Source organism: Acanthopagrus latus, chromosome 20 (genome assembly GCF_904848185.1).
Source record: "Acanthopagrus latus isolate v.2019 chromosome 20, fAcaLat1.1, whole genome shotgun sequence".
Classification (NCBI taxonomy): Eukaryota; Metazoa; Chordata; class Actinopteri; order Spariformes; family Sparidae; genus Acanthopagrus; species Acanthopagrus latus.
In genome coordinates this window covers 8,127,278-8,148,286 of record NC_051058.1, presented here as the reverse complement: position 1 = coordinate 8,148,286, position 21,009 = coordinate 8,127,278, and the positions used below count along the sequence as shown (strand labels likewise).

General features: G+C 39.5%; 3 protein-coding genes and 1 long non-coding RNA gene across 4 annotated transcripts; 3 read left to right on the top strand and 1 right to left on the bottom strand.

Annotated features, from left to right (window-relative positions):
• Window positions 1–417: 417 nt before the first annotated feature.
• lcmt1 (leucine carboxyl methyltransferase 1) lies at window positions 418–7,613 on the top strand. The gene is made up of 11 exons (XM_037080843.1): window positions 418–838; window positions 1,585–1,676; window positions 2,059–2,180; window positions 2,360–2,436; window positions 3,383–3,444; window positions 3,579–3,681; window positions 4,699–4,819; window positions 5,180–5,281; window positions 5,397–5,488; window positions 6,146–6,243; window positions 6,466–7,613. Exons 1-11 carry the CDS (start codon window positions 753–755, stop codon window positions 6,486–6,488), a joined length of 978 nt encoding a protein of 325 aa, XP_036936738.1. The 5' UTR covers window positions 418–752; the 3' UTR covers window positions 6,489–7,613.
• A 3,319-nt stretch (window positions 7,614–10,932) lies between these two features.
• LOC119009510 (aquaporin-8-like) lies at window positions 10,933–15,890 on the top strand. Its single transcript, XM_037080845.1, has 5 exons — window positions 10,933–11,370; window positions 12,032–12,158; window positions 13,275–13,483; window positions 14,152–14,286; window positions 15,642–15,890. The coding sequence occupies exons 1-5, from the start codon at window positions 11,102–11,104 to the stop codon at window positions 15,682–15,684; spliced, it is 783 nt and encodes a 260-aa protein (XP_036936740.1). The 5' UTR covers window positions 10,933–11,101; the 3' UTR covers window positions 15,685–15,890.
• A 969-nt stretch (window positions 15,891–16,859) lies between these two features.
• Window positions 16,860–18,002, bottom strand: LOC119009513. Its single transcript, XR_005071748.1, has 2 exons — window positions 17,539–18,002; window positions 16,860–17,390 (listed from the first exon to the last, which is right to left on the bottom strand). It is a non-coding gene; the product is annotated as an uncharacterized LOC119009513 (long non-coding RNA).
• Window positions 18,003–18,493: 491 nt separating this feature from the next.
• On the top strand, window positions 18,494–20,988 carry LOC119009509 (aquaporin-8-like). Its single transcript, XM_037080844.1, has 5 exons — window positions 18,494–18,906; window positions 19,002–19,128; window positions 19,254–19,468; window positions 20,564–20,698; window positions 20,811–20,988. Exons 1-5 carry the CDS (start codon window positions 18,647–18,649, stop codon window positions 20,854–20,856), a joined length of 783 nt encoding a protein of 260 aa, XP_036936739.1. The 5' UTR covers window positions 18,494–18,646; the 3' UTR covers window positions 20,857–20,988.
• The last annotated feature ends 21 nt before the right edge of the window (window positions 20,989–21,009 follow it).

The following is a 21,009-nucleotide window of genomic DNA, read 5'->3' as shown; positions in this document are numbered from 1 at the left end:
TTCTGATTATTCTGTAGAATCACTTCACCTCCATTTACTAAAGTAGGAATTTGGTGAGGACGATACCTCCCCTACTGTTTTTTTTAAGCAACAATTATATAGTAGTATATACTCAATACAAATAAAGGATTTAATGTGAGAGTCATATGGAAAATGAAGTGACATTAAACAAGTTTCTGTCTGTACTTACAGTTAATATTTGTCGATTTCAGGTTAAAAGTCAATCAGTGCATGTCTATTTCTGCCTATCAAAAGGTTTCCACTCACTGTAAATATAGACACAGCTTAGACATTTAGAAACATATTTTAAAGTATAAAAACACTGCTGAGATGGTGCAGCGCGTTGCTTTTGGTTCTAGTTTTATTTTATTTGTGTGCCAAACGAGAGCTTTTTCTGTGGTGCCTTTATTCTGAAAAAATACCGACCGGAAGTGTCATCTGTCCGGAACTGTCCGTTCATTTCAGGCTCCGTGCAACTTGTTATTAGACAGCAAATCATTACCCCCTCTTTGAATACTGCTCACTTTAACCCAACTCGTAGTTTTTCTACCACATGCCTTAGTTGAGTGATCCAATAATGCTCACGGTTTTATTCTTCTTCCTCCCCGTGTTGTTATAACAAGCCCACCTGTCAAATCGAGCTAGCCAGTTAGCTAGCTTGTTGTATCTAGCCAGTGTGCCGTTAAAGCAGGTGGGCGAGGTTTGTTTTTTGTTTTCATGCTGGCCACATAACGTTGGGACAAGGATCATCGATGGCAACTCGGCAACCCTTCACAGACACGGACACTTCGGATGAGGCAGTGAGGGCGACCTGCGACGATGCAACCACATGCAAAAGGTAACAGCAGGATGTGCAGTAGCCAAGTCCATAATTTAATGTTACTGTCATATGGCATCATGCTAAGGTAACTTAAAGGTGATCTATGTAGTTTTGGGCAGAGCATTTCAATCAGAAGAGAAGCCTTCATTGACTGACTTGTTATGCCTAAGAAAATAAATAAACTCTTATTTTGACTGAATAAGCAAACTGACTTTAAAACACAACACAATCTAATACTGATTGACCTTGTTAATATGTGGCGAACCCTGCCACCTTTCTAGCTTCAAACAGTGTTCTGGGGACCTTATTTTCCTCTGATGACAGCATGTTTATTCAGTTATGGAAAAAAAATATTATAATTGTGTTGTTGCCTGATTGATATTGTAAATATTAGAATTCTGAGTATGAATTTCTTCTCCCAAACTACTTAGCACCAATTTAAAGGTGCTTAGAAGTGCCCTGCAATAACAAAGTGAAACAGTATGAAAATGTGTCCAGCTGTGTACACTCTGCTGTCCATGATTTTCCAAGGAACAGTTTGTTTGACATGAATGGATCAGAACATATAGTATCGACCAGAAAATCCTCCAAAAATGGAGCACGAATGCTGCACACATCTAAAAAAGTTCTGCTTTGTCTTGATTCTTCGTGCAGTTATTACCTTTTTTAAATTTCAAGGAGTCATTTGATACAGAGATAATACCAAAAATAGTGCTTGAATTATGCATATCACCCTCTCATCGAATGTATAATTGGTACTCTAGGTTTGCCACCAGTAAAAGCTACTGGAAGGACCCTTATATCCAGTATTTTGCACGATCTGTAGGGGAGCGGAAGGCACCTGAAATCAACAGAGGTGAGTTATACAGTCTCTTCTATTACACACAGTTTTACTTTAATCAAATGTAACTCATCCATCCATCCATCCATTATCTGTACATTATATGTACGCCGCTTAATCCTCTGCAGGGTCGCGGGGCAAATGTAACTCATGTTGTACAATTCATAAAGTTCATAATTGCTACTACAAGTCACAGCATCAACAGCATGTAGAATGAACATGGTCTGCAGCCAGATGACTGTCAGTAAAACCAGCCATCAGCACCATCACTTAACAGTGTTCCTATAAATGAGTTATCAGTCGTAAATCCACCCACTGGCTTTGTCTTAATGTTTTAAAAAAGCCTCCATATTTGTGTTTTTTGGATATGTCAATGTCCCCTTATCTCATTTGGCAGGTTACTATGCCCGTGTAAGAGGGGTTAACCATCTTCTCGATGCATTTATAAGGAAGGCAGAGTGCGACTGTCAAGTAATCAACGTGGGTGCTGGACTGGATACAACATTTTGGAGACTAAAGGTTTGTAGCATCACTCAGTTTAAATAGGATTTATGAAGTGAGATTTGACTAGGCTGTGTCAAATACACTGTATTGTCTTCAAAGTGTTACACAATGCACAGATGTTCAGTGTGCTTATGTGTGTGTGTGTGTGTGTGTGTGTGTGTGTGTGTGTGTGTGTGTGTGTGTGTGTGTTACAGGATGAAAACCTCCTGCCACGGAAGTTCTTTGAAGTTGACTTTCCAGCAGTTGTGGCCAGGAAAATACACAATATTAAGTATGGCGAGCATGTTATTATAGTTATTATAGCTATTATTAGTTGTGTTTATTCTCATCTGCCGTACCATTCGCAGTACATCACCAGAGCAGCTGCACTGTTTTTTGATGGCTTTTAGTCTTCATTATCTTACTGTGTAAACTTGCATAATAACAAGGAAAGTCACACCTCTAATGTAGGCTTTAGTTTGTTAGAATAACCGTCATTGTAAAGAAGTACATTAAGCAGCACAAGTGTACCATTTTGTATTATTGCAATGTGTGGTTGAGATCTGTAGAGGGAGACAGAGCTCCTTGTTAACAGAAGTGAAACGTCTCTTCATTTACAGCAAGCGCTCAAAAGAATTCAAGGAGCAGTTGCTGTGTGTTTATACTGTATGTCATTATGTCATTTATGTTCGGATGTTTATAAGATATATCATGTGTCTATTATGTGCAAATGCAAACTACAAGTATTCAGATTGAGGTCTCAATAACTTCAATTCAGTCATTCAGTCAAAAATAGCTAGAATGCAGCATTATGGTCAAGTCTTAGTATCATATTTACTACCATGAAAACTAACTCAAAAAATACTACCATAAATGATTTTTTTACCGACATGATTATAATATTATCAAGTTTGATCAAGACCTGTAACATTTTCAACAAAATCTCAACACTTAAACCTTAAGCAAGGTAGCATTTGCTGTAGAATAGTTAGTATATTTATAGACTGCATTATTTTTAGGGAGGATTACCTAATAAAATAACAAATGAGTGTGTATATATACAATATATGTACAGATTAGATGTATTAGTAACAATCTATAGGTGGTTGGTAGACCGTGTTTGAAGCTTCTGTAACAGAGTGTAGCATATAAAGTGCTTTATTGTTGTGTAGTTTAAGGTTAATTGTTGCTTGCAGGTGTGGTTATGAATAGTAACCATGTTTTTTTATATTTTCCAGGACAAAACCGCCGCTCTCCAAACCCCTCATTGAAACCCACTCCACTGACTCCTTGCTCTTAGGTAATGATCAGTTACAACCATTAAATGACATCTCTCTGTGGTCTAGCTAATAATAACTCTTCTTGTCACAAGGTCTTTGTTCAGTGTCTTTTCCTACTTCTTGACAGTGCATGTTTGTGTTTTTCCATACTAAGATGCCCACAGCCTCGACTCGGACCGTTTCTGTATCATCGGGGCAGACCTCAGAGACATCTCTAATTTAGATGAAAAACTGAAGAAGTTCCAGCTTAATCCAGAGTAAGTTAATATACATTTGCCCATCTTTGTTTCACTGTAGGAGAATGCTTTAGTTTTAATCTGAAGCTTAATCTGAAACTGAAATGTATGTTTTGAGCGTCAAACACTCAACACACTGTGGGATATAAAATTTTTCTCTCTGCTCAGAATGTTTAGCTAAAATAATGCTACTACAGTGAAGGTGGTGGCATGTGTACTGACCCAAATTCTGACAAGTTTCTGCGGCGGGTTTGATCATTTTTTCCACTGTGAAACTTGTCGCTATCGGAATCCACTGTACCTGACGTAAATATAGCTCTCCAGGGAAAAGATTTCGGGTGGAGTAATGTTTCATCAGAAGTGGTGGACCAAGACACATTGCTCTTTTACAGAAGGATGTTGGAAGACACAGACATCCTCTTTTTCTGTGATAGGATGTTTTCTATGGCACGGAGAGCTCAGACTGGCAAACTGATTCACCTCGGCTCATAACTCAGGCATTATTACGTTTATTTATCCAGGGAAGTTTGACAAAGAGAGAGGCTCCCTTCACAGGAAGCTGCCGGGTGTGAATGTGTAGGTTTTATTAGCTTTTATTGTTGAGGAGCGAGGAGTCATTACTTGTTTGTGTTCTGCTGACCGTCTCTAAAGGTTAGAGTGAAAATGTTATATTCCCCTGTGAACGTAAATCATTTTATTGTGTAAGTAGTTTTAAGATCTGAGAGTACAAAGGATAAACGCTCCAGAGTTTTTATTAATTTTATTGTGCCATACAGACAGAAGCAAATCCTGTATTACGGACATGTCTGTAGAGGAAATGGCTTTAGAATCTCTTTTGATCCACTTGTGTGTCCAAGATAAAAAAAATGTGTTACTTGATACTGAATGAAACAAATCTGATTTACTTTGATGCACATTTATATCCTGATCAAAAAAAACATTCTCAGATTTCCCAAAAAGTAACAGATTTGAAGAATTGTCTGTTGGATTGCTCTCTAAACATTAAGTCATTGTTAAGTGTCTTGTCATCACTCCTAGATTACCCACATTGCTCATGTCAGAGTGTGTGCTGGTCTACATGACGCCCTCACAGTCCTCCAATCTAGTTCGCTGGGCAGCAGAAACCTTCCACACTGCCATGTTCATCAATTACGAACAGGTAAACAAAGCAAATGACTTCATGTTGGGACAGAGGAAAGAAAACAGTTGTTGGCTTCTGTTATCCATGGCACATCTTAAAGGAGACATTATGTTTATATCAAGGATCATGATTTTAATTAGGGCAACTACTAGAATAGCTTAACATGCTTTTAATGTTTAAGAAATGCTTCAGTTTTCTCTTTTGTGCATCTGTGGTGTATTACTTTTATTTTCTCTGAATACTACTCAGTTAGAGTCTTTTCTTAACTTAAATATTCCTCTTCGTATATACAATTAGTGGATGAATATGACCTCGGCTGAGATTTAATAATGTGGCCTAAGTAATGCTCCATATACATGATATGATCTTTGTATCCAGGTGAACATGAGCGATCGATTTGGCCAGGTGATGATTGAGAACCTGCAGCGTCGCCAGTGCACCCTGGCAGGAGTGGAGATCTGCCAGTCTCTGGATTCTCAGGTAAACCAACAGGAGCTTCTTGCAACTTTTTTAGTTTGTTGGGGGTTTTTTTTGTTGATGTTTTTTTTCTTTTGAATATCCAGACATGATGTATTTCGATGCCTGTTGTTTGCAGAAGGAGCGGTTTCTGAAGACAGGCTGGGAGCATGCCGATGCTCTGGACATGATGACGGTCTACAGCATGCTGCCCCAGGATGATGTGGCAAGGTAAGTATCTTTTTTTGTCATGTGATTCCTGTTCTAACTTCTTGTTAAATTTCAAAAAGGTGGGGTAGAAAGCTTCCTGACTGAAGACATGTTGTAATTAGCATGGTTTGTAAATAGCCCATGCCAGGAAAGCTTGTAGCAAGTGATTCAAATTGCCCAGAACATCATTATTACCTATCGACCAAGCATCCATGACATCAATGAAGTGAGATGTACAGAGCCCAAAGGATACTAAGAGACAACGTCCATGGCAGCCACAGTCTGTTCACTCTGCTGCCGTCTGGCAAGTGATACAGGAGTATACAGCGCTATACCACCGGACTACAGAGCAACTTCTTTCCTCAAGCTGTGAGACTCCATAATTCATCTTCCACACTCCATCTATAAAGTAGTTGATACAAAGTATCCATCGCCATACACCATTAGCAGGCAGAGGGTCCATTGTAAGGCGTTTTCAAGTTTCATTTCACAAAGTGTGGCATCCAGATTTTTGGAGCTTGAACCATGGGAACTAAAGCTTAGCTGCATTAATTTTGGCTATTTTTAAAAAGTCTGTTTAGTCAGAAGTACCCCAAATGTGAAGTCTAGCTAACGTTGTGCCATTAGCTATCCTGAAAAACAGTTTAAAATGAGGTACTTCATTTGTTTTTCTTGTAGAATTGAGCGTCTGGAGTTCCTGGACGAGCGGGAGCTGTTGCAACAACTTCTTCAACACTACAGCATCTGCTGGGCCACAAAAGATAAACTCAACCTGGGTAATTCACCATCAAGTTACTTTTAAATGAATGGGTAGCTATAGTAGGAAAAAAGAAGCTATGACTGCTCAGTTCAAAGATCATCTGTGACCACTATGGTGCCATGCTGTCCTTTCAGTTTATTTACTTAGCTTTACTCATATGTCACACATCCACCCATCCGTCCACCGTGTACGTGTGCTGTGGTCATTTACAAGTACAGGTCGTGTTCTGTTTCCTCAGGTCTGTCTCAGTTGGCATTTTGATTGTGAGCCTGTGCCGCTGTTGGACACGCTTTACATAAGAGTAGGCCAAAATCAACAACAGGAGGAGATGCGTAAAGGGAGACTACGGGAAAAGAGGAAGCACTTATCCTACATCAAGCCCTCATCCGGGAGCTGTTCCGGTGTCAAAACTCAACGATCAGCAGAATGTGAATTCAAGAGTGTCAGTTGTGAGCCAGCATCACTGAGATGAGACGTGATATGGCTGAGAGCTGTGAAGACGTTTGTCACTACACTGGCACTGAATTACCACCTGTAATGCAAGTTTGTTTTCTTAGTTTGCCTTCAGACATATTTTGTAATTCTGTGACGACGCAATCGCTTAAGAACTGTGTTGGAAATTAATGAGTGTGCGAAGTTTGAAGAATTTCAGATGTCATTTATTTGTCCTTGTCTGGTTTTATGTGCCATTTTAATTTTATTTATTAATCAGTTGTACCTCCTAGATTCTTTTTCTTACAAAAACCTGTATGCATGTCATAGAAATAGTGTCGAACTAGAGTGCGTTACCAGCAACTTCTAGTTAATTTACAGTTGCCCTTAAAGGGTAACTCCGGCAATTTTACACATCAGAATGTTTGAACTGTACTTTGTTTGTAGCTTTTGGGGAGTACTACTGCATATGTGGAAAAAATAGTAGTATAAAGTCTCCAGAGAAAGCTGCATTTAATTGCATAAACTTCCTCTGGTGATTTCACCCTTGGGCGAGGTTGCATTATGGGTAATGTAGGCATCAGGTTCTAAAAATGGGAGAAGAATGTGTGAGAGATGAGAGATTAGTATATAAAACCTGCTGCCCACATTACCCACAATGCAATGTATCCACTGACTGTCATCGTTGGAAGAAATGTGTCAGATCACAAGCAGCTCCTTCTGGAGCCACAGAAGGCTTTATACTACTTTCTTTTCATGTATACAGTAATACTCCCCAACACCTGTAAACACACTTGAATGTGTAAAAGTGGTGGAGTTAGCCTTTAAAATAGCTTCTATTCTTGATCTTACCTTTAAAACAGCAGAGAGGACATGACTGACTAGTTTGTGATAGATTATATTTGATTAATGCTGATCAAGTGCAGTTGAATAAAGAATACCTTTTGCTTAAAATTGTGTCTTTGTTCATTTATGAACTTTGTTATTGACCTCGTATCTAATTATCAGATGTCTTATCTGCGGTCGGAGGGAAACATCAGTATAATCAGCTGATTGTTGAGGACACGTTTGACACAGTGTTAGTTTCAACTTAGACAATCAGGAAACTCTCCATTGTCTTCTTTTAGACAGATGAGAAACGTGTTGATTTATTCTGTCGCAATACATCATATGCATACTGCATTATATTAGTCTATTCCGTCATAACATGGTACTATACTTAATGTTATATTTTCTTATATACTTACATGTTAAACCGTGTGTTGTATTGTTGTTTCGTTTCGTTTCATTTGTAAGATGTACCTGAAAGTCCACCTTGAAGATACTGTGGTAAAAGTCATCCATACAATTAGTGCATGAGCAAATGTGAGAAGGTATGTGATATCAAATGTACTTAAGTATCAAAACTTATCTTCCTGATAGAAATGTATTCAATTATCAAAAGTACAAGTCGTGAATCCCGCGACCCTGCAGAGGATTAAGCGGCGTACATATAATGTGTACAGATGATGGATGGATGGATGGATGGATTATGCAGTGTGTACACTGTATATACCTGGCTGATTAACAGGTCCGGTGGTCAGCATTCCTCGGATGATTTGAATCTGTGCTTTTTAAATCCAGTTGCTGATTAAACAAATTAATTTAGAATTGCCTTACCTTACTAGTAAATGAATGAAGTGGAGGTGAGAGGACAATATTTGCCTCCAGAATGTCATGGAGTGGAAGTATGAAGAAGCACAAAATGGAAAGCTCAATTACAGTACAAGTACTTTAGCACTGAACTTAACAAATGTACGCAGTTAATTACATTAGGTATATTGACTTTCTTTGTATTCTGTCATACTTCTATAAGGTGGTTTTATAAGCTGTCATTTTCATTACTAAATAAACAAACTGACCTTAAAGGACAACACAGTTTCATACTGTTCTACTGTGTTTACATGTGGCGGACCCTGCCACCTTTTCCAGCTTCAAACAGTGTTCTGGGGACCTTTTTACTCTGATGACAGCTTGTTTATTCAGTCATGCAAAAAAAAAAACAACAATATATTTCTGAGTTTGTATTATCACCTCATTAATGTTGTAAATATTCATTTCTGACTTTGAATTTCGCCAAAATTACATAGTACCCCTTTAATATCGATAATAACCTGGTTCCTGTTACCTTAATGATTGCTTTTTAAAAAGTCTTGCTGCCCGATGCGATTGATGACACCACTGTGACCCCAATTTAACGCTCATGTTGTTCTGCACTGGCTGGAATATGTTTGCTAAAAAGCTCTGGTAGAATGTAACTCAGTGTATTTATTCCTAAGTAACATTAGCTACTTAACTACAATTTTGAGGTACTTTACATCCCCTCTGTACATCTGTACCCCTGTCCTTTCTTGGAGAGCTATAAGAACCACAGGCCGATCTCAAATCACTCCATCTGTTGACAGACTCCTTGAACAAACCCTGGCCGGTCAGCTTTAGGTTCACATGTCACCCGGCAACGTCTTCATCACGTATACATTCCCGTTCTCCCTCTTGGGCTTTAAACGCGTCAGCCTGGCCTCAGTTTTCAGGGCAATTCTGGTGACAAATAACTCAAGTTGTTGCTCGTTTGACCTGCAATCAACTTAACCGCAGTCAGGATACATCTGTGTGGTCCCCGGCCACGCTTCGCGAAAAAAAATCTTCCGCACAAATATTTTCCACACCTGATTTTATTACCTCCTGTGTTTCTGAGGTCAAAATCTTGGTGTATCCTTTTGTCTCCACCCTCTGACCGTCTGCCCTCTGATGTGCATCAAATGCATCACCAAATCGTCCAACCTCCGCCTTAAGACCATCTCCAGACTAAGCATCTGTCTTTTTTCACAATGTTGCAGAGTCACTTGATCGCACTTCTCTTCCATACCGACTTGATACCTGTGATGAAACAATGTTAAAAAGGCTACAGTGCTGCACCGGCTCCAAAATCTGGTTAAAATTCCCTCCATAGCTCGGTGCATCCAACCCTCTCCACCGTTACACACCTGCTGCAAGTAATTCTCTGAACTCTCACCTACCTCAGACGAGCCTTTGCTTCGTAATGACTAGTCGGTGTTATGAAAGTGTTATTTTGGCTGTTGTTCTTTGTTGTGATCAGTGCTGTTATCGCTTCTCTCCACACCGTTATCTCTCGTCAGGTGCTGATTCTCCTTATCTGGATTTGTAAAAATGTCCTTGGCTGACACGAAAGGGGTGCTCACAGCATGATCACAACGTGCTAATGTCACATTTCAGAGGATTTTTGACTTCATGTACTACATTCATCCCCACAGCATCAGCTATTATTTACTATGCAGATGTGCAGGCTAATTGAAAAAAATCGGAGGGTTATCTCAGTGCCGTTCTAGAAAGACATTAAACATTAAGCTGACCCATGAGGTGATAGCCACAAGCCTCTCTGTTATCTATCTGATAATGAACACGTGTGGAAGACGGCTGCTGTCAGGGTTGTAGCTGACATTATCATGTCTTCTGTTCACCTGTATATACATCTAATTGTATTCTATGGAGGAGGGGTTATAGTGTGTATTTCAAAACCTACATTTTGGGAGGAATTACTGTAATTTTAACTCCACAACACATATTTAATAGTTTGATTTAGTACTGAGTTTGGAGATTTTTAGTGCAAAATCTGAATTAACTAATAAATTATGATATATTATCCTAGGTTAAGATAAGTAATTCAAATTAGAATCACCTGTTCTAGGTGCACACACTTGTACACAGTTATGCATTTAACACAACTAATTAAAGTCTAGATATCTACTATACAGGATTATGAAATATACTTCTGCATACTAGACTACATATTGAGTTATCTTACTTCTGGCAGTAAATAGATTGTGATGTGAAAACTTTTGTGCTTTAGGTTTTTGCGACACGCTAGCGCTGCAACTTTTACAGAAGGAAAGCTTCTGACTGCCTCCTCCACCACTGCGGCCAAGTTTGCCTCCTCAACTAAAAAAAGCGATATTACATAACAAGGGCTGGGTTCACAGCTCCACTTTCTCGAAAAATCAGTTATTAAAGGTTATAAAAACAAAGTTTTCGCACCCTTCCGATGTATCAGAATGACCAAACTGATGGAAAATTAGAAGAAGTGGTTGCTGTTGTGCTGCTGACTGATATGAAAGCCCCTCGTCCTTATCTGCATGTATCTCTGACTCTAACTTTTATGAGCTCCACATGATTGACTGAGAGGAGTCTTGGGAATATAAACAATCGCAGGAAGGTGGGGCATCAGAGGGGAAAGAAAAAAAACGGGGATGTGCGTATGTCCTATCACCCCTAAGAATGTCTTATATACATGACCACATCAGAGCACCAAGTCGAAGACTGTGGTCCATCAGTGAATCATCTCGGTCGAGGTAGAAAGTTTGTTTTCTTTGTAATTGCAAGTCAACATGTCAGGGGCAGAAACCAAGACAGAGGTCTTCACAGTGACAGACATGGGAGAGCCGGCGGCAGAGAAAGACACCAGGATGAACAGGAAGAGGAGCATCTTTGAGCGGTACGTGCAGCCCTGCCTGGCTGAGCTGTTCGGGACGGGCTTGTTCGTGTTTGTGGGCTGTGCGTCTGTCGTCGGGAACACGGGAACAGCCGGAATCATCCAGCCCGCCGTGGCACATGGACTGGCACTGGGAGTGATGATCCAGATCTTTGGGCAAATCAGGTAACGACTGACGATGACATGCAGTGTCGACAGGTGTTTTGAATGTTTGATATTGTGTGTCTGTGGGCTGAATGATTTTATTGTTTTTTAACAGTACAGTATTAGTGAGGTCATGTCTATAACTCAAAGTGGATTTGGCAAGCTTTATTAAAGGGGCACTAAGAAGTTTTGGAGACAAAATTCAAAGCCAGAACTTCAGTATTAACAATATTAATGTTTTAGGAATACCATTTGTTTCCCACGACTGAATAAACAAGCTGTTCTCAGAGGAAAATAAGGTCCCCAGAACACTGGTTGAAACCAGAAAAAGATGGCAGGGTCCGCCACATATAATCAAAATTAAACAGTATGAATTTATTTATGTTGTCCTTTAAGGCCAGGTTGTTTATTTAGTTCATTCAGTCAAAAGAACAATGAGAGTTTATTGAGTTTCTTATGCCATAAGAGGTTTAAAATGTCTTCCCCAAAACAACATAGTGCACCTTTAACAGAGTAAATTTCCTGCCTGACTTGGTCTATTTAATGCAGCAAAGTTTGTGCAAATACAAATGGTTGTTATCGGAAAATCAGTTTATCCCATGCAGGATGGATACGTGTTGTGTCTGTTTATAATCTCATTTCAAAGATGTTCAGCGACTAAAGTTCAATGTGTTTACTGCAGCGGGGGCCACTTCAACCCCGCCGTGTCTCTGAGTGCCTACCTGTGCGGAGGGATGGAGCTTCTTCTGCTCGGGCCCTATGTCGTGGCTCAGATGCTGGGAGGGATGGTTGGAGCTGGTCTGAGCATGGTGAGCAAAACTGTGGAGGCCAAATTATACCAAGAAAAGAAAAAGGAAAATTACAAAGTTATCCACGTTAAAAAGAAAAAGAAAAAGAAAATACATTTGTAAGTCAAAATGTACCTTCAAACTTCTGACTTGCTACATCGAAATGATGAGGTCATAAATCATTTTAAATTCAATCCAAATGTTAACTTATTATTTCATAAGTTCGACTTACTTACTTATTATTCAGCAACACAGAGGTGTACAACAAAACTATACAAATAGATTAAATAACAAATCTCAAAAATGGGATATCATTATGGTGGAGGGTGAGTTCAGGAGTCTCACAGCTTGACAAAAGAAGCTGCTCTGTAGTCTGGCGGTAAGGAAGTAGACACACCTTGGCTTGGTATCTCAAAATCTTGATTTATCAATTCAAAATTTTGACCCATAGTCAGGTAATTTTCACTCAGAATGTTTTACATACCTCATAAATTTGACACAGTGAGGTTCAACATTGGATGATAAATCAATATTGTTACATACAGTCTCATAATGTTGACTTAGTGACCTAACATTTTGATGTCTTTACATAATTTTGCCTCAAACCAATTGTTGACTTATCTCATTTTGAATTAGTAAGTAAAACTTTTGGTCCATGGTTCCTTTATTCATCATTCTACTTCACACTGGACTAGGACATGCATGTTGTATTAAAAAAGGAGGAGGAGGAGGAGAAAGGAGTCTCGGGAAAGATGCTGCTCCTTAATCTGTTGGTACGGCAGTGGATACTTCTGTATTGCTTGTCAGACGTTAGCACTGTCAGCAATTTTGACTTAAGAATTTGAAATGTTGATGTATTATCCAGTATTATTGACTCTAAATTTCCCTACACCATATTTGGGACTTCTTATCTCATAACTTTGATAAAGTGAGTTCAAATTTGGACTTATTGTCTCATTATCCTGAAAGTTTTGACTCAAATAAACAACTACTATGTTTACCAGGCTTTAATCCTGATAAAGACTTGGTCTCAGTGTAGTGGCATTCTTTGTTGAGTAGAAAATAAATGATTACTTTTCACTCCAGTCAGGGTCATCATGCGCTGGATGATATATGTTCAATTTACTCTGATTTCAGGGAGTGTTCCCCCCCAATGTGTCTGATGCTAGCCTCGGAGGCGCTTTCGACGTAACCAACAAAGATCTGGCAGCGACCACCCTGGCAGAGGTGATAATGACCGCCTTCCTTACCATGGTGGTGTGCATGGGGGCCATCAACGGCCAAACCCGCTCCCCATTGGCTCCCCTATGCATCGGCCTCACTGTGACAGCCAACATATTTGCTGGGTAAGACCTCAGTATTGAATGACCACACAGTCAACTACAACCCTGACAACAACCATCCTCCACACAGTTATTATCAGTCATAAAACAGATACCATAGTTCAGTAATAGAATACTATTATCACCTTTAAGGTCAGTTTAATGTTTAATAGCTATCTATGGAGATTTTTGATATGACTTTGCTATGTCAAAGTAGCATTTAAATCATTTAAAGGTGCTCTATGTGGTTTCGATAAAGATTTGAATCAGATGGGGAAGATATTGACAGACAGACTGAATAAACAAACTGACTTTAAAGGACAACACCAATGTATATGTTTTTATATGTGGCGGACCCTGCCACAACAGTGTCCTAGGAGCTTATTTTCCTCTAAGAACAGCTTGTTTAATCAGTTATGGAAAAGGTAAATGTTTCTCAGTTTGTATTATTACCTCATTAATATCATATAAATATTAAATTCTGAGTTTCAATTTCTCCTCCAAAACTACATATTGCTACTTTAATTTCATCCATGTTACACATGTTACACATATCTCCTACTTCTCTGTTTAGGGTGTCTTTGTTGTTAGAACGGTTGCTGCTACTTTGAAAATAAGAAGAAGCCTGCTGAGCTGTGTCACTCTGATCAGCCGCTGTTTTACACTGTTGTTTGTACCGCCTGTTGTTTCAGAGGCCCTGTGTCTGGAGCCTGCATGAACCCTGCCCGAGCATTTGGTCCTGCAGTGGTCAACAACCACTGGGACCATCACTGGATATACTGGGTTGGACCCGTTTGCGGTGCGCTGTGCACCACCTCCCTCATCAGGTAGGGTTAAGAACAAAGTTGCGATTCCATGTCTTTTTACAAATCTTTTAAAACATTTCTTTAATATGAGCAATTATTTCGTTTGCTAGTTATCTAACACTCAGTGTGTAAATATTAAATTTGGCTTTTGTTTTTTACAAGAATGAAACATTTAAGTAAATAGCCGTTTGGGTTATAATGTATTCTGCAGGTGCAGGATTGCAGTGGAGGCAGAAGTAACCTGATTGGTTGAGATAAATCAGAATAGGTGGAGCAAGACAAACACCTTTTCTGTAGCAGAAACTCGGTCATATATAAAATTCATTACCAGAATCAGGTTTGCTGCCAAGTACTACAGGTTTTTAAATACAAGGAATTTGCCTTTAATTTTTGGAGTTTTGAGTTTTCATTCGAAAGTCAAGAGCTGTTTACAATTGGCAGTAAAAATATACGCACAATATGGCTGTTTTGTGCAGGAATGTGAAATGTACTGACTGGGGGATGTGCTAAAGACTACAGTGTTAAGTGTTCAGATTAGGGAGATGGAAAGTCTTCTCAGTTCACATAAAGCACAGTGAGGTCAGCTATCTTCTGATATGCAGGTGTAAAGATAAGGGTCTGGTTTAAAGATGATAGCTGCATTGACCTCCCTCCTCCCTTTTCCCTGGACTTCAGTCTAACCTTACACATGGCCAAAGAGCTGTGCTCCGGTGGCTCCACCTGATGAGCTTTAGTGTTATTACAACCTGACATCCTGCATGGCCTCCCCCAACCCGTCCTGTGTGGCATCAAAATACACTTACTTACAATTGCAGTCATTATTAGTGGGTTTTAAGGTTTATTTGTAGTTATTTAACAACTATTTATTTGTCTCTTGGTGGTTGTTTTGTGTCTGTTTCCAATTTTTGTGCAACTTTTTCTGGTAACTGTAGTTGTTTGGCGTCTCTTTGTAGTCATTTTGAGTGTCTTTGTAGTTGTTTTATGTCCCTGTGACAGCTTTTATTTGTTCTCTTTTGGCTTGTTTTGTCCTTGTTTGATTGCTTTGTATCCAGTTATGGTCACTATTTGTCTCCCAGTAGTTGTTTTGTTTCTTTTCTTTGATTTGAAAAAAGAAAAGATATTTGTCTTGCATCTCTTTGTACCCATTTAACATATCTTTGTGTTTATTTCTTGTCTCTCTTTATATTTATTTTCTTTTGGTAAAATTTGCCTATGAATCTCATGGGAGCACCGTGATCCCTTGGGTTTGCTACTGTGTCTGATAGGCTTGTTCAAAAATCAATCCATGCCTATAACATGTTATGAAATCATACTCAGTACTGCTGTAAAATTACTATAATTGAACAGTTCACTAATTCAGTTTCACTCTTTTGCAGGCTCTTGTTCGGTGATCACAAAACCAGGGTTGTGTTCAAGTGAACGTCTAATTTATTAAAGAGGAAGACTGACAGCTTTTTGTATTTCAATGTTCATACAGTGCAACAATTAAACATGTACAATTTAAATATGTCTGAAAAATGCGTGCAAATATGTTTATCCTTGTACAAATCATAATCATTATCATGTAATCATTGACTAAATTACACGTTTTGTCTTTCAAGATTCAATAAAGTGTTTGATGATGATAGGGAGCTGATAGCTACACCCTCCTCGGACTTTACTAGTTTGATGGTGCTGCTGGAAGAGGTCCAGAGACATCTGATAATAAATTCCATACATACAGTTTCATACGAACGATCACACTTTCTGTTATCTATTCAGCTGTCAACTTGTCCTCACTGTTCTGGTCAAAGTCCCGAATGGAAAACTATGCTTTTATAGCTTTATTACTTAAAAGACGGTGCAAGGACATGGCACTGCACTATACAACAAAGCTAGATTTAGATCATAAACTGGTAGCCTTCGAGATGTTTCTCAAAAGTGAACGTAGGCATCCTCAAAGATGGACGATGATGGCTGTGATGATGATGAATTCGGATCATCGGCACTGCGCAGCCACGCCAACCTATCCACTCAGTCTTGGCTGGTAAAACACTTGCAACCAGACAGAAAGTGAATGCAACAGTATTTGTCTCATTAAAGATGTATGATAAAATGCTTTACACACTATTTGAATGTTGGAATATAAGTAAAAGGTACACATTTTAATAAAGATGGGACAAAACACCATGTGTGTGGCAACTGGGAGCCTCCAGAGGGACGAGTACAGTTCTTACACAAGAGAATCCTTTATTTGGTGTCTGGAGGATGAAATATTCAGATCCTTAGCTTATATCAAAGTAGCATACCAGGATATAAAAGTATTCTGTTGTAAGTAAAAGATGTGCTTTCTAAAGCTTACTTAGGTCAAAGTACAAAGGTATTATCAGAAAAAATGTAAAGTAACAAAAGTAAAAGTAATAAATACCTACTTAATTGTGTTTTATGATACATGTGTAGTTGTATTATTAGGTCATTACTGTATCAGTGATGCAATAATGTGTGTAACTGGCCTGCTACTGTCATAGCTGGTTGAGGCGGAGCTAGTTTGGGCAGTATGTGATCTGTTTTTCATTAAACAAATGAAAAAGTAAGTGCAGTAAAATATTTCAAAGTTTTTTATTTTTATTTTTATTGTTTAACACTGTTTTTCTTTTTTTTTTTTTTTTCCAGCTTGGACAAGGAGCGACAGAGCCACGTTGCTGCTCTACAATTATGAATATGGAAAATTCATTTGAAACCACAGACTCAATTATAGCCTCAAATAGCTCGATGAGAATGAATACATTTCTATGAACAACAAGTACCCAAGTATAGCTCAGGTACCTCAAACCATATTGATTATTTTCTTGTAAGGTGAAAGTTAACAACAAATTTAAATCCTACATAACAAGATAAAGTCCTGAGTAGTAAAGTACTCCGGAACTATCATCATTGAAATGTACCTAGATTATCAAAAGTAAAAAATACCAACTCTGTGGAATATATGACATTTCTAGATTATAGACCACACTGATGCAGCACAGTATGAGTGGCATTGTCATATGGTCAGCGGCTGGTCTACATTTAACGCCTTTGTCCGCACCCACGTTGTGTCACGCAGTGGTTACCATGGGTCAGCCCGTCCAAAAGGTGAAGAGATAAATCTGTGGGGTCATGAGAAGATTAATGGTGAAGTTACCAAGGTCAAACTCGTATTCACAAGGTTTTTATTATGAAGTCTTTATCAGCTAAGTAAAATTTAACCACAGCTGTTTATTACATAAATGTAATCTAGTAAAAGGTATATCCCACCAGTATAGCAGTACTGCAGAAGGATGAAGTAGCATGAAGTTAAAGCAGCTACAAAGATCATTATCTGTTGATTCTGGCGCCCCCTGTGGACAAAAGAGAACCACCACCTTGATAAATGTCTTCATCTGGACAGTTCAGACGTTTGTTTCAAAAGCAAGTGAAGGCAAGACGCAATGTCTTTTTAACGCTATTTTTCTTTTTCAAACACAGCTGTATGTCAGGGTGCGTTGCAATGAGGTAATGTATGTATCGACTGTGTTTTAGTGCCGTACCATCAGACGACAGAGAAACTTCTTTCCTCAGGCTGTTGCACCCTTTGACTTATCTTCAGCACATAAAAATTGCTATAATCTAAAATAGAATAACTATACTAAGTGTATTAGCCAATATTCTCGCTGAGGGTGTTGTTTGCTTATGTGCGTCAAATAGAGGCATCAGTATGAAATTAAGAGTGTTTCTTAATGAATAAAAAACATCCTTGTATTGCGTTTGAGGACAGTGCAGCAAAATGTACTTGATAAATATACATAGTATGAAATGTAAAAGTCCTACATGTAAAGAAAATCTCATAATAATTTGTATAACTTGATTGAGGCACGCTTAGGTGCCGTGAACGTAGGGTGCACAGAGACAACAGCACACACTGAGTGGTATAGTCTATGGTCCAGGTCTGTCTTATCTATATAGGCTACTGTGCAACCAAGCAACGAAACCACGATGATCACTAAAGTGCACTTCTTGATCCCTCCAGCTTTCGTGGCCCAGGTCAGCCGTGATCAGCTCGTGTTTTTCTTTTTTTTTTTTCAACTCAGCCCTTTTTTACAAAAGGTCCCTTTGAGTCCTCCTGGATGACCTGGCCCGACTCCACCTGAGGACTCCACCGGGCAGGTGTCAAAGGACTCGTTTAGAGCGAGGATTGTATTGATATATGCTTCACCTTTGATGTTTTATGACCTGTGGCGCAATCCAGGTTCAGTGTCCCAGCTGCTGGTGATGAGTATAAATAACCGCAACACCTCGCGCTACACTTGACTTTGTCCACACACACCGGAGGAGCTGTGGAGCCGACGGAAGTCTCATCCAGGCAGAAAGATCAGACGGAGCGGCAATGGGAGTCGAGAAAATGGAACTGGAAGACACAGACTCTGCTCTGCTGGAGAGGGGCAGGAAGCCTCCTGTGTCCAGATCTCCCAGCAAGTATGAGACCCTGATCCAGCCCTGCATGGCCGAGATAGTGGGGACCATGTTCTTCGTTTTCATCGGCTGTGTGTCCGTGATCGAGAACGTGCCCGCGGCCGGGCGGCTGCAGCCAGCCCTGGTGCACGGACTGGCTGTGGCAGTGATGGTGGCGGTCATGGATAACATCAGGTAACCAGTTTGTGTATCATATGTTTGCTGTACAATGATCTGAATCATGTCGTTTGAGTACCTTTGGAGATCTCGACCCTCTCCCCTTCCTCTAGCGGCTCCCACTTTAACCCTCCCTTCACCATTGCCATCTACCTGTGCGGAGGCATCGAGCTGACGATGGTGGGACTCTACCTGGTCAGCCAGCTGATTGGAGGAGTGCTCGGAGCCGGGATGGCCAAGGTCAGGGTCATCGTTGAGCGCACAGTATTTTGTTTTTGACTCTCTCGCACGCTTGCAACACAACAGACAAAAAGACACAACAAATAAAACCTGAATGCAAACTCCTCTCTGATACGTCCCAACAGTTGATGACCCCTGCAGATCGCTACCTGAACGCCACAGGAGCAGCGTTCGACATCCTCAAGTCGGAGAGCCAGCTGTCCGGGGCCATCTTCGGGGAGGTGGCCATGACCTGCTTGGTCACCATGGTGGTGCTGCTGGTGGCGGTCAACGGCAAGACGAAGACGCCGCTGGCCCCCTTCCTCGTGGGCTGCACCGTCATCATCAACATCCTGGCAGGGTGAGCTAAGAGAGGCTGACGGTCACCGTGTTTATTGTGTTTACACCGAGTTAAACATTTACACTGACACCTGGCTGCTGACACTTTCACTGCCATGGATTCTCTGATCTTAATATCTGACTGTCTCCTTTCAAAGAGAAATACAATTTTCAAAATAAAGGTTCTCAGCGTGAAAAAAAGCGACAAAAGATTCAAACACCGGACAAACTTTTGAGCTCACAAGCATAAAAGACAATAAAAGGTGAAGTGATGAATGTTCACTTGTTATTTATATTTTTATTGCGGTTATACTGATGTTGTAACTTCCTGAGGAAACATTAATTGTTGAGTCTCATCCAAAGATTGTAAAATACTGACGCTTTGGGTCAGACGCCAACCAGACCAAAGATATCTGGTGAATTATGTTTCTCCAGGAAGTGACCTTTCATTACTCTTTAAGGATTACATAATACAATATATGATATATAAATATATATAATACTATTTGAAAATTGTATTAGTTTAATGTATTTTTCTGCAAATGTAGTATTTAGATTCCAGATTACTTAAAAAAAATCATTCTTGACTTAATTATTTTCAAAAATGTCAGTTAACAATACTTCAGTGGACACAGACACGAGCATGGACTACATAAACTGATGCGTGGCAGCAAAATGACTTCTGTTTTCACTGTCTTCATGATTTCTGATGAAACTGTTTATCCAAATCTTATTCTGATTCTGCACCACCGCGGTTTGGTTCGAATGGTGTAACCACAAAAAGAGATCCGACTCACTTCGACTTTACATATTACTATGATTGATTGATTGATTGATTGATTGATTGATTGATTGATTGATTCAACTCAATTGTGCTGCATGGTTTTATTGTGCTTTAGTGTGTCATTTATTCTACCAAACGCCCTGTGTTTAATCTCCACCCTGCGTTTGCAATAAAGTTAGAACTGAACTGAATATCACCTGAGACACAGATAACATATATATATATATATATTTATGTATATATATATATATATATATATATATATATATATATATATATATATATATATTTATGTATACAGTATATGAATAATAAGAGTAATCAAACTTGCAGGGGCGATATATCAGGAACGTGTCTGAACCCTGCCAGGGCTTTCGGTCCGGCTCTGATGACCAACTACTGGACCTACCACTGGGTGTACTGGGTGGGGCCCATAGGAGGAGGCCTGGTGGCTGCTGCTCTAGTCAGGTAAGCCCAGCAGGCTGTCGGGATGTCGCAACTGGATTAATAAATTAATAAAATAAAAATAAAAAAGCGAGTGATAACGGCGTGGTGTCACGGTGTCTCTCTTGTATTGCAGGCTCATTCTCGGCGATGATAAGTTACGAGTCATTATGAAATCCTAACAGCCCTTGTTGCGACACTGAACCTGTGCACACCGTCTCTCTCCGCTGATGCGCTGTACCTTTTTCTCCCACGTCAAACTGTGTCACCGTTGTGTGAAATTTTTCATATGAAATTAAAAGATGAAAACACAAGTGAATTGCTCTCCTCTTTTA

What these genes read in the sequence shown, in the direction of transcription:
- lcmt1 (XM_037080843.1), top strand. Translation starts at nt 753, where the DNA reads ATGGCAACTCGGCAACCCTTCACAGACACGGACACTTCGGATGAGGCA. An exon ending in CAACATTTTGGAGACTAAAG is followed by an intron (nt 2,181 to 2,359) that starts GTTTGTAGCATC and finishes TGTGTGTTACAG; the next exon opens with GATGAAAACCTCCTGCCACG. An exon ending in AAAAGATAAACTCAACCTGG is followed by an intron (nt 6,244 to 6,465) that starts GTAATTCACCAT and finishes CTGTTTCCTCAG; the next exon opens with GTCTGTCTCAGTTGGCATTT.
- LOC119009509 (XM_037080844.1), top strand. Translation starts at nt 18,647, where the DNA reads ATGGGAGTCGAGAAAATGGAACTGGAAGACACAGACTCTGCTCTGCTG. An exon ending in TCGGAGCCGGGATGGCCAAG is followed by an intron (nt 19,129 to 19,253) that starts GTCAGGGTCATC and finishes ACGTCCCAACAG; the next exon opens with TTGATGACCCCTGCAGATCG. An exon ending in GTGGCTGCTGCTCTAGTCAG is followed by an intron (nt 20,699 to 20,810) that starts GTAAGCCCAGCA and finishes CTTGTATTGCAG; the next exon opens with GCTCATTCTCGGCGATGATA.
- LOC119009510 (XM_037080845.1), top strand. Translation starts at nt 11,102, where the DNA reads ATGTCAGGGGCAGAAACCAAGACAGAGGTCTTCACAGTGACAGACATG. An exon ending in ACAGCCAACATATTTGCTGG is followed by an intron (nt 13,484 to 14,151) that starts GTAAGACCTCAG and finishes CTGTTGTTTCAG; the next exon opens with AGGCCCTGTGTCTGGAGCCT. An exon ending in TGCACCACCTCCCTCATCAG is followed by an intron (nt 14,287 to 15,641) that starts GTAGGGTTAAGA and finishes ACTCTTTTGCAG; the next exon opens with GCTCTTGTTCGGTGATCACA.